Source organism: Marmota flaviventris, chromosome 14, assembly GCF_047511675.1.
Source record: "Marmota flaviventris isolate mMarFla1 chromosome 14, mMarFla1.hap1, whole genome shotgun sequence".
NCBI classification, from domain to species: Eukaryota; Metazoa; Chordata; class Mammalia; order Rodentia; family Sciuridae; genus Marmota; species Marmota flaviventris.
Genome location: NC_092511.1, coordinates 94874283 through 94887840, shown reverse-complemented (window position 1 = coordinate 94887840; position 13558 = coordinate 94874283). Strand labels below are relative to the sequence as shown.

Genomic DNA, 13558 nt, shown 5'->3' with positions numbered 1-13558 from the left:
GCATGTGCTGTAAGCACAGTGTGTGCACACGCATGTGTACAGGGTCTGCATGAATGGTCAGTGTGATGCGTATATGTGTATGTGTGCATTTGTATAGCATTGAGTACCATGTGTGCACATATATGCAGTGCATGTGTGGGGCGAGTCATCACTCATGGGATCTATCATACAGAATACGCATACACATTTATGAAAAGGCAGAGTGATGTGTTCCCCAAAGTAACAAATGTTATTGAGTGGAAGCATTGTGGGTGATTTAAAATTTTTTCTTCCTTGTGCCTTCCAGTGTTTTACAAATTCTGTGTTATTCAACTTTTATAAAATAGAAAAAGTCATTTTAAAAATTCACTATAGAGGTAATCCCGAGTTGTCTGAGAATTTTCCACTGAGCTGAGGTTTGCGGCTCAGTTCTATTCCAGTTGGTTCTGTGCCCCGCGGCGACATAGCCCTATGTGGACGCTGCAGGACGGGCAAAGAAATTGAAGACACAGCCCTTGGGTTTTGACAGTCTATAGGAGAGGACTACAGGAAAAAAAAAAATGATTGTACCTATCCCTGGCATTGATTGCCAGACTGAGTCACCCCTGTCAGAGCGGCTTCAGAAGGCCAAGGGGACACACATGCAGAGTTGCCTCTAGTGGCTTAGGTTAGTAGGGATCCTGGTGCCCAGTGGAGACCTGTGGAAGACAGTGCATCCCAAGGCCCCGAAGGTTTGCAGGGAAAGGAAGGTGAGCAGCAAGAAGTGCTCCACTCAGGTGACCCTCGCAGGGAAAAGAATGAGCAGCACACTGAAGAGGGACTTCAGAAAAGCCCTCTGCCCTAAGTCCATCCTTCTAAGAGGAGGGATGGCTGCTTAGGGTGTAAGCTTCCTATGGACCCCTTGGGGCTTCCTTATGGGTGTGGGGCAGCCTGCTCTGTGCTTGCAGCCAGGGCTTCTCTTCAACAGGGAAATCTAGTCTGCAGTTTCCATTATAGCCTTCCCATGCATGCTCATCCTGCAGCTGCACTTAGGGTTGAAGTCTCGAGTGCTTTGAGGGACCACCAGTGGGTCTGATGCAACTCATCAGTACCTTGGCCCTCATTGTCTACCCCTCCCCATCAGTGTTGAGGTTCCCCCAAGCATCTTGGCCTTAATTGCTCATCCATACATGGCCCTTACACAATGCAGACATAGTCCTCTGTCTGAATTCCTCAGGTGGGGAGGGAGTGGGCGCTGGCAGCCAGGGTTGCCTCCATACACCGCCTCAAATCTGGAATGCCTTCCCAACTCTTCCCACTACCCAAATAAACCTGATCTGTCCTTCAGGAGCACAGTCCTAAGTCCAGTTGCTAAGGAAAACCTCCTCTTTCCCAAGTCACATGGTCAGAATGGATGGCTCTACCTACCACATCGTCCTAATGGACCTGTCTGTGAGTACTGCTCATTGTGGGTCATCAAAGTTGTGCAGAGCCTTCAGTCCCTAGGCATAGCAACCATCTCTATCTGTGCATTATAAGCTCCTTGTATACTCTTTGCATATACTAGGTGCTCAATAAATGTACATTAAGTAAATAAGTGAAAACTGGTAGCTCTGATAAAAAACTTATTCCAAGGACTGTCTTCCCACAGTGCCAGGCACTTTGTTATGGGGACATCCTCTGGTTAATGAAACTGGAACCATTTGGGTGACCTGAGCCACCTTGCTCAACTCTAGCTTGGGCAATATCATCAGTTACTCACTTCCCTTGAACTTTCTTGATCTTTATCCAGGTACAAAGCAGCCCAGAGCCATGGACATCATTAAACAGAAGTCCCTCCAGCTCTAAACCTGGTAACTGTGATAATAAGAGGTCACTCCCTGGAGTCTTCTCCTGTCTCTCAGAGAAGGAATCATCAGGAGCCCCTCAGTCATTATATCATAGGCTCAGACTTCCCCTGTGGGATCCATACCTCACCACAGAGCAGAAAAGCTTGCCTCTTGATTCTGTGACTCTGCTCCCAGGAATTATACCTTCTCTGATCCTCACTGTTCTTTAGAAAAATTGTCAAAACCACTCAGCAAGAGCTGGGGTTGTGGCTCGGTGGGAGAGTGCATGCATGAGGCACTGGGTTTGATCCTCAGCACCAGATAAATGTAAAATAAATATATTGTGTCCACCTACAACTAAAATAAATAAACAAACAAACAAATGAATAAATACTCAGCAGAAACTTGATACCTTATCAGGACAGAGGTCAGAGAGACAGGTGAAGGCCCAGCCCTCTATGCACGCAGACCAGGATCTACTCTTCAGCATCTGCCCCAGCCATCCTAAAGTGCTCTGGGCTTGAGACTCTGACATTTACAAGTGATTTGCAGCTTTGCAACTGTGGAGGAGAGTCAGAGTTCATTCAAAAAGGTGGGGACCCCAGGGTGCATGAGACTCTGCACTAAGGAGCTAAGAGCTGGAGGATGCCTTGCCATCCCGCTGCCAGAGCAGAGGGAGGGGTTTACCTTGCCACTCAAGATGTGTTTGCATTAGCCACCTTCACCCCTGTGACATGACCTTGCCAGTATGAAAGCCCAGGCTATTTTGCTTTTAAAGACTAAATGTGAAATAAGTGATTTATAAACTCATGGGTTGCACTGGCTGTCAGGGCTGCAAGGCAGAGGTGAGTTTCAAAGTAGCTCTGAGGCTGAGGAAGGGTCACACTGCCCTGTGGCTCCTTTTCAGGTGGCACCTTTTCTGGGAGGCTCTTCTCCTACAGCTGCTCTGCAGAAGCACTTCCTGAGTGCTGTGGAAGTCCTCCAGTGAAGGTCCCAGCCTGGTGATACCCTGCCATGGGGAGATGAGCCAGGACCCAGGAGAGGTAGAGGGCTTGGCAGGACCTGTCTTCTTCCACTGTGGCTTCTGCTGCCTCAGAAGTGAGACAGAGACCCTGAAGGAACAGGAACACAAGTTTACCCAGCTTCTGGGCAAACTGAAGACTTCCTGGTTCCCGTGAAACAAAATCCAGAGAACGTTTTAAGCCCCCAAATTCTGCGGTATCCCACACTCCCAGAGCCAGGGCACGGACAGAAAGTGAATACATGCAGAGAAAAAGGGTTAAAAGCCTTGTTTCCAAAGTTACCCTGCTCCTCTTATGTGAAGTGGTTCCAACTGGAAGCTGCCGGGTGAAAGGACATCTATTTTTGGTATGAAGCTGCAAGCTCCCTGACATCCTCAGAAGAAACCATGTTGCCTGTGCCCTTTCCCATCAGCCAGTAGAAACATGATGGTGCCATGCCCAGAGAAGCTGGCATCATGTCCTCACCACGTGCCACATGTGTCAGAGCTTTGTGAGATGCGACTGAGCCATCCACTTTTTCTGGTTGTGTTTGGAGACACACAGCTGTTTGTGAGAAGGAACCAAGGCAGTCGCTCTGGTGCTAAATATGTGATTTGGATCATTCCTCTGTTCCTTAGGGTTCTTTAGCTATTTATTGAGTATTCACCTTGGGAGTTGGCTCCATGGAGGTGTTATAAAGGGTGCTCTTGTTAAATCTGACCTCTGGGCATCCTTCAACTAAAGCAATGTCTTGCCATTGAATTAGGACTTTCCTGGAGCACTTCCCCTTCTTTTAGAACCTGTAAGTAAGGGCCACTGGCAAAGGCTTGATTTCATCTGAGCCTTCTCACTGACTTGATTCTGCTTGTTTCTTTAGGGTTCCTGGAGGAGGGGCTGGGCCACCCCGAAATAATGTGCTTGGAGGATCTCCATTGGCCAAAGGGATGACCACCACCATGCATCCTGGTGGCGGAAGTCTGAGCAGCCCAGCCACTGCCACCAGGCCGGCCCTGCCCCTCACCACACCGCAGCACCTGGCAGGCTCCCCACCGACAGGCAGCTGTCTGCGGCATGCAGCTCAGCCGGCTGCCAGCCAGGCCCGGGCCACCATCCCAACAGGTAGGGACACAGACTCCCAGGCTCTCACCTTGCTGGGAAATTGACAGGAGAGCTTTCTGGAACACAAAGCATGAGACCACATTTTGGCCCAGGTCTCGGGTAAAGAACAGTGTGTGTGTGTGTGTGTGGCGAGGTGGGGGGGTTATTATTTCTCGTCACAATCTTGAAGTCTGCTGATCTCCAGGAAGTACACTTATCGTGTTGCCCCATCCTGGCAGCTGAAATGGATCAAAGAATTTACAAATATTTACACATTTTTGCTATGGCAAGAGGACTGTAGGGACTAATAAGATCAACATGGGCGACGCCTCCCCAGCGAGGCAGTTATGGGTTGGTCACGGAGGGCCCCAGTTGCTAGACCCTTCAGCGTTCCTCAGCTGGGCAGCGGCTCACAGGACAGGGCTGGTGATAGGCACAGGTCATGGGGTCCCTTCTGAAATTTTTTGAGGCTGGAAGGAATGGTGGTCCTTGGCTCATCACCTTTACGGCAGCGTTGACAGTCAGTAGGCTGACAGAACTTTAGGAAAAACCAGTTTGGCCCCAGGACAGTATACAATGAAAAGAAATCATGGAGCGGCCCTTGAAGGCATCAAGAAGGCGAGCACATATTTCTCAGAAGCTTAGCATCGGGCTAGTAAGAACGATCAAAGCTTGACTTAAAGAACGCCTCCCGGGAGCCCACACCCCGTGACCTTCCAAAACCAGTGACACTGTCCTAAAGGTGAAAGTGACCCAGGACAGGGTGTGTAACCCAGAATTTCTCTTCTCACCCCATCTCTACCCTCTCAGAAGTGGAACTCAGAGGGCAAAAAAATGAAAGTTCTTTCTAGCAGTAAATTGCAGTACTTTGGAGACTAGTCAGCCAGGACCAAACCTATTCAGAGCACTCCAGAAGGCAGTGTCCTGAGTGAGAAGTCAAGGCAGAGCCTCACATAGCAGAGGTGACATTTTCTCCTGAGTCACAGCTGATGGGACAAGGGGGTGGGAGTATTCAAAGCTCATTGTCCTCTTGCCCGTTCCATTGGTCCTTCTGAAACTGAAGAAGGTAGCCTGCCTGCACACCCGCACGCTGATGCGATTCAGGCTTACGTGGGAAAAGCAGCATTCTAGTGAGCGCTTGCAGGATCCTGAATTTAACGTGGACTGCTTTGAGAGCTTTGCAGTTCAGTCCACTACAGTCAGTGTTCCTGCCAACTGACAGGATGTCCTCCCTGCTCTCAGTCTTTTGTATCAGGGAAGCAGGGAGCACCGGGGAGGGAGGGAGGGGATGTGTGGGGCCTTAGGGGAAGGAAATGGTAGAGAAGGCTCCTCAGAAGAAGACTTTCCTTACCCACAGTGTGGCTCCCAGTGGTTTCAGGTACCCACCGTCAACAAAAAAGGGCAAAGGCATTTCAATCAGGATTTTTTGACAGAGGGTGAGAGACCACATTCACAAAACTATTTTATAATAGTATATTATTATGACTGTTCTATTATCATTTACTGTTGTTTGAAACTATGCCAGATTTGTAAATTAAACTTTATCATAAATAGGTATGAACAGGAAGAAAAGGTTTCTAGATGGTTTGGTACTATCTGTGGTTCGAGGCATCCAGTGGAGATCTTGGGACAGACCCTCACTGAAACAGAGGCCTAGCTGAAGGTCTCAGCTTGGCCAGCAGACAGGCAGACCTATGCTCAAGTGCCAGGGTTGCTGTTATTGCTGCGATCTCAGTTTCCCCCTTCTGTGAAATAGGTGTATAAGCAGCCTTCACTTCCCAGGAGGTTTGTGTGAGGGCTACCTAGCATGGCACCTAGTATGTACTCAGCCCATGGTGGCTATTTTTATTCCGTTAGAGAATAATAATATTCAATGTATGAGAAGTTTAAAAAGTAAATAGGAATTGTTACCAAAGATTCTCAAGGGTTGCAATTTCCCTTAAAGGCAGTGAGGACCCTCTGAGGGATTTTAAGCCAGGGGGATAAGACTATCACAGACCACCAGGGCACAGGGGAGAGAAGAGCATGGGGCAGTCTGGCCTGAGTCAGGAGCCAGCTGGAGAGAGCGAGAGGTGGCAAGGAACCCGACCAGGCAAGGGGCACAGGGTGATGAATCATCCCAGAGACAGAGTGACTACGACTCTGTGTGGAGGTGCTCAAGGTGATCTGAGGACCCAAGCGCAGTCCATGTAGTAATAGCATATTCTGGCCTGGAAGACACCAGAAGGGAATTGGTTTATGGTGAAAGATGATGGACCAGGTTTAGCCATGTGGTTTCAAGAAGTGTAGTGGGTTGCCTTGGGCTCCTGGCTGCTTTGAGACCACCTCCCTCCCTATGGGCTCAGCCACCATGGTAGAAGGCAACCCTGCACCTGCAGCTTACCCTGAAGAGACACATCACTCTCCTCTGGGAGTTGATTCTTCTGCAGGTGTTTACATTCGGAAGAATAGACATGGGGTGCCATGTGGATCCCTTCTGGGGGTAAAGAAAAACCACCTAATTTTTCAGGAGCAGCCAGGGTGGACTTTCGGTGCCTGGTGTCCAGCATCTTCAGTGAGTGATAGGGTCTAGGTGCCTGGTGCTCAGCATCATCTACGGATGCAGGGTGGAATTCTGATAGATTTTTGGTGGCTGGTGTCCAACCTCATACTGGGTGGTGTCCAGCAGAGGTGGAGTTGGCACCAAGGAAGTCTCACAGGTGGTCTGAGTACCGCACTGGCTGTAGAGCCTCCGTGACCAACTCTATCAAGCCAGAGATCCTACAGTGCCCACTAGTCTTTTCTATATATCTTTTTTTAAAAACTTTATCAACTCAAAATATGACCTGTATTTTTGCAACCCTAGACTGTGGAGCCCTGGGAAAGAAGTACTTGTCTCTGTACCTCAAGTTCTCTGTAGCAGATAATATTGTCTGGTCCCAGACCCCTCACCTCCAGCCCCTGACCCCTTATCTGATTAGTCACATGTATGCCATGGTTTAAATTGATCTGCTAGTGTTCCTTGGTACCCTCCTCCAGTTTGGGGTACAGCTATTGTGATAGTCAGCAATTAAATCACCTTCAGCAAAGCTTCCAGACTGCTCAGAGCATGCCAAAATGCTGGCCTCTATGGCTCCTGGAGCACTGGGCAAGACCAGGGGCAGCGAATGGCCCAGGCCAGGTTCCTTCTGATTATAAACATCACGTCCAGTCATCCCCCAGCATGCCATACCAATGTGTCTCTGGGCACCATGACATGGAAAGGCTAAGCAGAGCTGTTCCTCCTGGTGAGTGAGCACCCTGGCACAGCAGCCTTGGATTATCTGCCCCCAAAATAGCCAGCATAATGGCCTTTCTATGCCAAGCCTTGCTTAGAAACTTTCCCAATTCAAAAAGATAATGGAGCCCTGCCAGTCATTTCTCCCTCTATGCAATAACAAGCAGTATCAAAAGAAATTGGCACGGCTCAGGGCAGCACAACACTGTGTCGTGTCTCCGTCGTCCATCACCATAGTAACCACGATGGTGTGACAAGCATTCTCTTGCATCGGTTTAATTTTACATACAGACAGAGTGAGGCACAAGATGGCTAAACTGCTCCCCTTGTGCATCCCAGCCTCACGCCTGTCCCCGTGCCGTCGCTGTCACGGCCAGGTAAGAGAGTGGCTCCTGCTGAGGCATATCAGTAAATTAAATGCCGCTGAATTCCCACAGCATTTTCCACTTCATTCTGCATTTAGAGAGCGAGAAAACACGGTTGACAGTACAAGTAATGGATTGTTCGCTGCAGTAATTGCCCATTTCAGCAGACCCCAGCCTTGGCAGTCGGGAGGCGTTTCAACAATGTTCTCATCTCCAGCCAAAGGCAGGCGGTTTGACAAAGGCTTAATTGCATCGGCCATAGCATCCAATATGATTTGTTCTACTTGATTAATGTCACTCCCCTTCTCAAGGGCAGCACACCCCCTGCAAAGTGCCCCCGTTGCTTAGATGCTCACGTCAGTAGGGGCAAGTGCTCCTGCAGCCACTTAGTTATCCCCCAAAACAGCACCCCAAAGAAGAGCTAGATTCACAGTGCTCTGAGAGAGTCTGGGGTTACAGAGAAAACCAGACAGACCCAATTAGGAAAAAAAAAAAGACAAGGAAACAAATTCCTAAAATAGAATTTGATAAGTGTTGTGGTGGAGGCACAGGCAGGGTATGAAGAAAGCATGGAGGAGAAAGAGTTCACTGAGATGGGGGAGGAAAGTGGCCAAGAGGATGGGAAGAGGTGTACAAAAGGTTTTCAAGAGGAGATGATAACGCCTGGAATCTCAAAGGGTGACTGGGCAAAGTAGGGAGGGTATCAGAGGCAGAGGAGCCAGCAAAGGCAAAGACATGGCAGTGAGAAAGACTATAGTTCCTACCGTTGATTTAGTTTGATGTGTAAGAAGTAGTCCAGTATGCTGGTGACCATTTTTCAGCAGAGATAGGCTTTACTTTTAATCTAGAAGATGGATAGTACACAGCATGCAGCAGTGGGTGGGGTGGGGTGAGAGAAGCATCCAGGCGGAGTGAAGGTATGTGTGCAGCCCAGAGGCCAGCAGAGGCCAGGTGCATTCAGAAACAGAAGTAAGGTCTGCTTGGCAGAACAGAGAAAGGCTCGTAATGAGGCTTTTGAAAAGGTATGTAGGGCCAGATTATGATGGTTCTTTTAGACCATGTCAAGGAATCTAGATTCTATCCTCGGGGCAGTGGGACACATTAAAGGGCTTTAAATAATAGATATAGTCAGGTTTTTGTCTTTGAAAGATCAAGCTAGACTCCTGCTCATGGCCAAGCAGAAATAATGAGGGCGAAATTTACCCTCCCACCTGAAACAGCTAAGAAGCAGACAGATATATAAAAGTTTTGAAGACAGTAGACGTTAGACAACCAAAGACAGTGATCCCCAAGGAAGTTACAGGCTGTGGCACAGGTAGAGCCCAGCCCAGAAGGCCATAACAAAGATGGTGGAGTTGGCAGGACAGAGGATCAGAGAGGAGAGAGCTGAGAGAGAGAGAGAGAGAGTGTTCTGTATTCAGTTGAGAACTAATCAGCATATGCATGAGAGCAAAATACCCAAAGCCAGAAAAAGAAGGAAAGAAAGGCTTAGCACTAACTGCACCCAGAATACACACAGGCTGGAAATAGTGCCTGTTCCCACCAGCCAGACTGGGGAAGGGGGGAACCTATCAGTTCACAAGGCATTAAGTAGTCTGCACAGAAGGACATGGCCTCAGGAGTGGGCAACGTTAGCCCTGGACTGAGTTCTGTTCCAGTCCCACCCATCTAAAAGTCAAACTCAGAATGCTCACAGTGTTTTCAATTAGTTTAACTGCACCCCAGAACAAAGCTCAAGAATATTTATAGAGATATAAAAAAATCTCCAGCTCTTAACAACATAAAAATCACAATGTCTGATATCCAAGAAAAAAATTACCAGGCTTTCAAAGGAGCAAGAAGATATGACTCACAATGAAGAGATCAATTAATTGCTCGGACGGAACTCACCCAAAACTAACATAAACATTAAAATTAGTTTAAAGACATTAAAAGTTATTTTAATTGCATTCCCTGTATTCACAAACTTAAATAGAGATGGAAAATATTGAAAAGAACTAAATCAGACTTTTAGAAACAAAGTATACAGTATGTAAGATCAAGAATATACAGGAGGGAGTTAATGGCAACTTAGACATTGCTAAAGAAAAAGCGCTACTGAACTTGAAGATGTAGCAATAGAAACTAGGAGAAATGAAACCGAGGTAAAAGAATTTATTTTTAAATGAACAGAGTTAACAATGGGCTACTTGAAGGAGCCTAATGTATGTTTATTGGATACCCCAAAGTGGGAGAAAGAGGTGGGACAGGAAAATAATTTGAAGAAATAATGAACAAAATTGTTTTAAATTTTATGAAAATGATCAACTCACTGCTCAAAGATTGTTGGTGAGCCCCAAGCACAAGAAACATGGGGGAAAACAACACCAGGGAAAATCATAATCAAATGGTTCAAGATCTGGTGTTAAAGAAAAATCTTAAGCCAGAGAAAGAATAGGTTATAAAAAGTAGGGGGAACGACAGGAATGATGGTAGATTTCCTGTCAAGAATACTCTGAGAAAACAGTGGGATAACCAAAAGAAGGACTGAGAGAAATCTGTCAACCTAGAATTCTGTACCCAGGAAAAAGATGATCCTTCAAAGGAAAAGTATCATTCAGACCTAGCAAAGCTCAAATATTTCATCTTCAATAGATCCACACTATGAGAAATGCAAACCAAAGTTCTTCAGAAACTTGATAGTAGGTGGAAATATACGAAGGAATGGAGAGCACCAGAAATGACAGCTACATAAACAAATAGATAAGATTTTTTAAATTATTATTTAAATATCTTTAAAATATAAAATTAAAATAAGTAAAAATTTAAACAATGCAGTTTGGAATTTAAAATTTTACATGTAAAAATAAAATGTATAATAACAAAAGCACAGAGATTAGGAGGACAGAAATGGAAGTACTATATACTAGTATAAGGTTCCCTTATTATATGTGGGGAGTTACGGAATCACTGGTAAGTAGACTCTAATAAACTAAAGATATAAGCCACCACTAAATAGGAAAACAAAGAGTTATAGGAAATAAGCCACTAGCGGAGACAAAAATCAAATAATAAAATATGCGACAAATCTGGAAGAAATGATACAAAAAGGGAAGGGGAACAAAGAATACATGGGTCAAAGAGAAAACATGTAGTCGGATGACAGGTTGGAACCTAATCATAAATTATCACAGTGTAGATGGTCTAAATAACCCCAAGCTGAACTGGGCTTAGGTTTTTCAGCTATTAAAAGCAAGCAAGCAAAAAATAATAATAATAAACAAAAATTATGCGCTATGAATAAGAAACATACTTTAATATGTTCAATCTAAAGACACATGTCGATTAAAGAAAAAGGATGGAAGGTTATACACATCTCTTTTATTCACAGTAGCTATATTTTACAGTTACCATGGACACTGAAGGGAGTGAACACTGCACTACTGCTCCGAGGTAGAATTGTACGTGTGTGTACACACCTCTCACACAGATCACAATCTCATCCTAGTTGAGTCTCTTTTCTTTATTTTAAAAAAGCGAAAACTGAGATTCTGCTGTGTTAAATGACCAGCCTGAGGCAGCTCCACTAATAGATGCGAGATCTGGGATTCAAATGCTGCTCAACTGGCCCTGGAGACAGAGCTCTTTACATTGTCCTTCTCTGCACTGTCCCCTCCCTGCCCATCCTCCTGTCATATCAGGGAGCTGAAACTAAGAGGCAGAGAGTTACCTTGTCCAGCCTCACTTGGGAGGATGCATGTCAGGCAACTCAAATTTTTTCCCACTCTGCACCTGTCTGAAAATGACCATGAAAGCTCTATTGGCATTGACTTGGGAGGGATAGATCGATGATAGCTATTAGGAGAATTTGCAAATATGAAATCTGTCAATAATGAGGTGTACCCTGTTGATATTAATCAAAAGAAAGATAGAGTGGCTATATTAATAACATACAGGGTAGAATTTATAACAGAATATTATTAGGGATTAAAACCAATTTCATAATCATAAAGAGTCAGTTCATTAAAAGGACATAACAATTCTAAATATTTATGCACAGAATAGCAGAGCTTCAAATATACATAAGCAGTCAGAGATAAAGCTGAAAGGAGAAATAGAAATCCACAATCATAGTCAAGAGATTTCAGTACCTCTCTCAATAGCTAATAGAACAAGTATGCAGAAAATTGGTGAAAATTAGAACATTAGAACAATATCTATAGCCAACTGGACTTAAATGATATTTAGGGAACATTCCACCCAACAACATCAAATTACACATTCTTTTCAAGCGCACATAGAATGTTTACCAAGTCATACCATATTCTGGGCCATAATATTTAAATTTCAATATGCATTAAAGAATTCAAATCACACAAAATGGATTCCCTAAACACAGTGAAATTGAACAAAAACAATATCAGAAATTATTACAGATATTAATCTATTTTTTAAAAATACTTTTTAGTTGATGGACCTTTTTTTAAAAATTTATTTGTATGTGGTGCTGAGAATTGAACTCAGTGCCTCACACATAGAATCTGAACTGATGCCACTCGATTTAAGCATGCTACCACTGAGCCACAACCCCAGCCCCACAGATATTAATCTAAATAGCATACTTCAAGATAACCCATGGATCAAAAAAGAAATCAGAAAAAGATGTTGGAGTATTTTGAGCTGACTGAAATGGAAACACATCATATCAAAATTTGTAGAATGTCACTAAAGCAATCCTCCAGAGGAAATTTATAGCACTAAACACCTACAATAGAAAATGAAGAAAGATGTCAAATCAATGGCCTCAGCTATTACTTGAAGAAACTAGAATAAAAAGAGCAAAGGGAGTAGAAAAAGATCAGTACAGGAGTCAATAAAATAGAAAGACAATAGAGAAAATCAATGAAACCAAAATGTGGTTCTTTGAGAAGATCAGTAATAAAATTGATAAACCTCTAGCTAGATGGAAAAATCAAAAAGGGGAAAATACACAAGTTATCAATATCAGGAAGTGGCATCAGTTCAGATTCTATGGGATTACAAGAGATTATTTCCAAATCTTTGTATTCAATAAATTAGATGAGCATATTCAAATATTCATTGAAAGATATAAACTATGAGACTTAAGAAGAACTAAATAACCCAAATAATCCTATATCTAATAAATAAATTTACTTAGTAGTTAAAAGTCTTTCATAAAGAAAACTCTCCAGGTATCTTAAGTAACTAACTATATAAGATAATTAAGGAAGAAATTATAGGAATTTTATGGAAACTCTTCCAGAAAATTGAAAAGCAGGGAGAATATTTCTGTCTTTATCTGTAAAGCCAACATTACCCAAATGCCAAAACCAGACAAAGACATTATAAGAAAATAAAACCACCGACCACTATCCCTCATAAACATAGACATAAAAATTCTAAACAGAATTTTAGGAAATCAAATATACAGCAATAAATAAGAAAAATGATGAATCAAGTAAGGTTTATTTCAGGAATGTGAGATTGGATTAGCATTTATCAGTCAATGTAATTCACCTTATTAACAAACTAAAAAATAAAAATAATGATTTTTTTCAATAGTACAGGAAGATATTTAACAAAAAACATTTGTTTAAAAAATTGTATCTTTACTGAACATGTACAGATATTTTTTGACATCATTCCTCTAAACAATAGAGTATAACATAGCATCTTCAGTTACATAGCATTTTCATTGTATTAGGTACCATAAGTAAACTAATTGTAAGTATATGGTAGGATGTGTGCAGGCTCTTTGTAAATACTATATCATTTTTCTAAAGAACTTGAGCATTTGCAATCTTGATATCCATGTGGGGTGCTGAAACCAATCCCCCATGAATACCAAGGAATTGCTGTACTATTAATGAATAATTAGAAGACAACATTTAAAAAACCTATACCAAATTTAATAGCATCAAAAAATAGAAATTACTTAGGGATAAATCTGACCAAAGATAAAGAAGAAAGCTACAAAACATTGCTAAGAGAAATGAAAGAAGATCTAAAGAAGTAGGAAGATATATTTTGTGGATGAGAAGACTTAATGTT

At 43.5% G+C, this 13558-nt stretch overlaps 1 protein-coding gene across 1 annotated transcript in view; it reads left to right on the top strand.

Annotated features, from left to right (window-relative positions):
* The window catches only part of Sh3rf3 (SH3 domain containing ring finger 3), a 335414-nt gene that overhangs the window by 271812 nt on the left and 50044 nt on the right, over window positions 1–13558 (top strand). The window contains exon 7 of the mRNA XM_027948923.3: window positions 3666–3907. Within this exon, the coding sequence (XP_027804724.2) occupies window positions 3666–3907 (242 nt within the window). The remainder of the gene's footprint in view (window positions 1–3665; window positions 3908–13558) is intronic.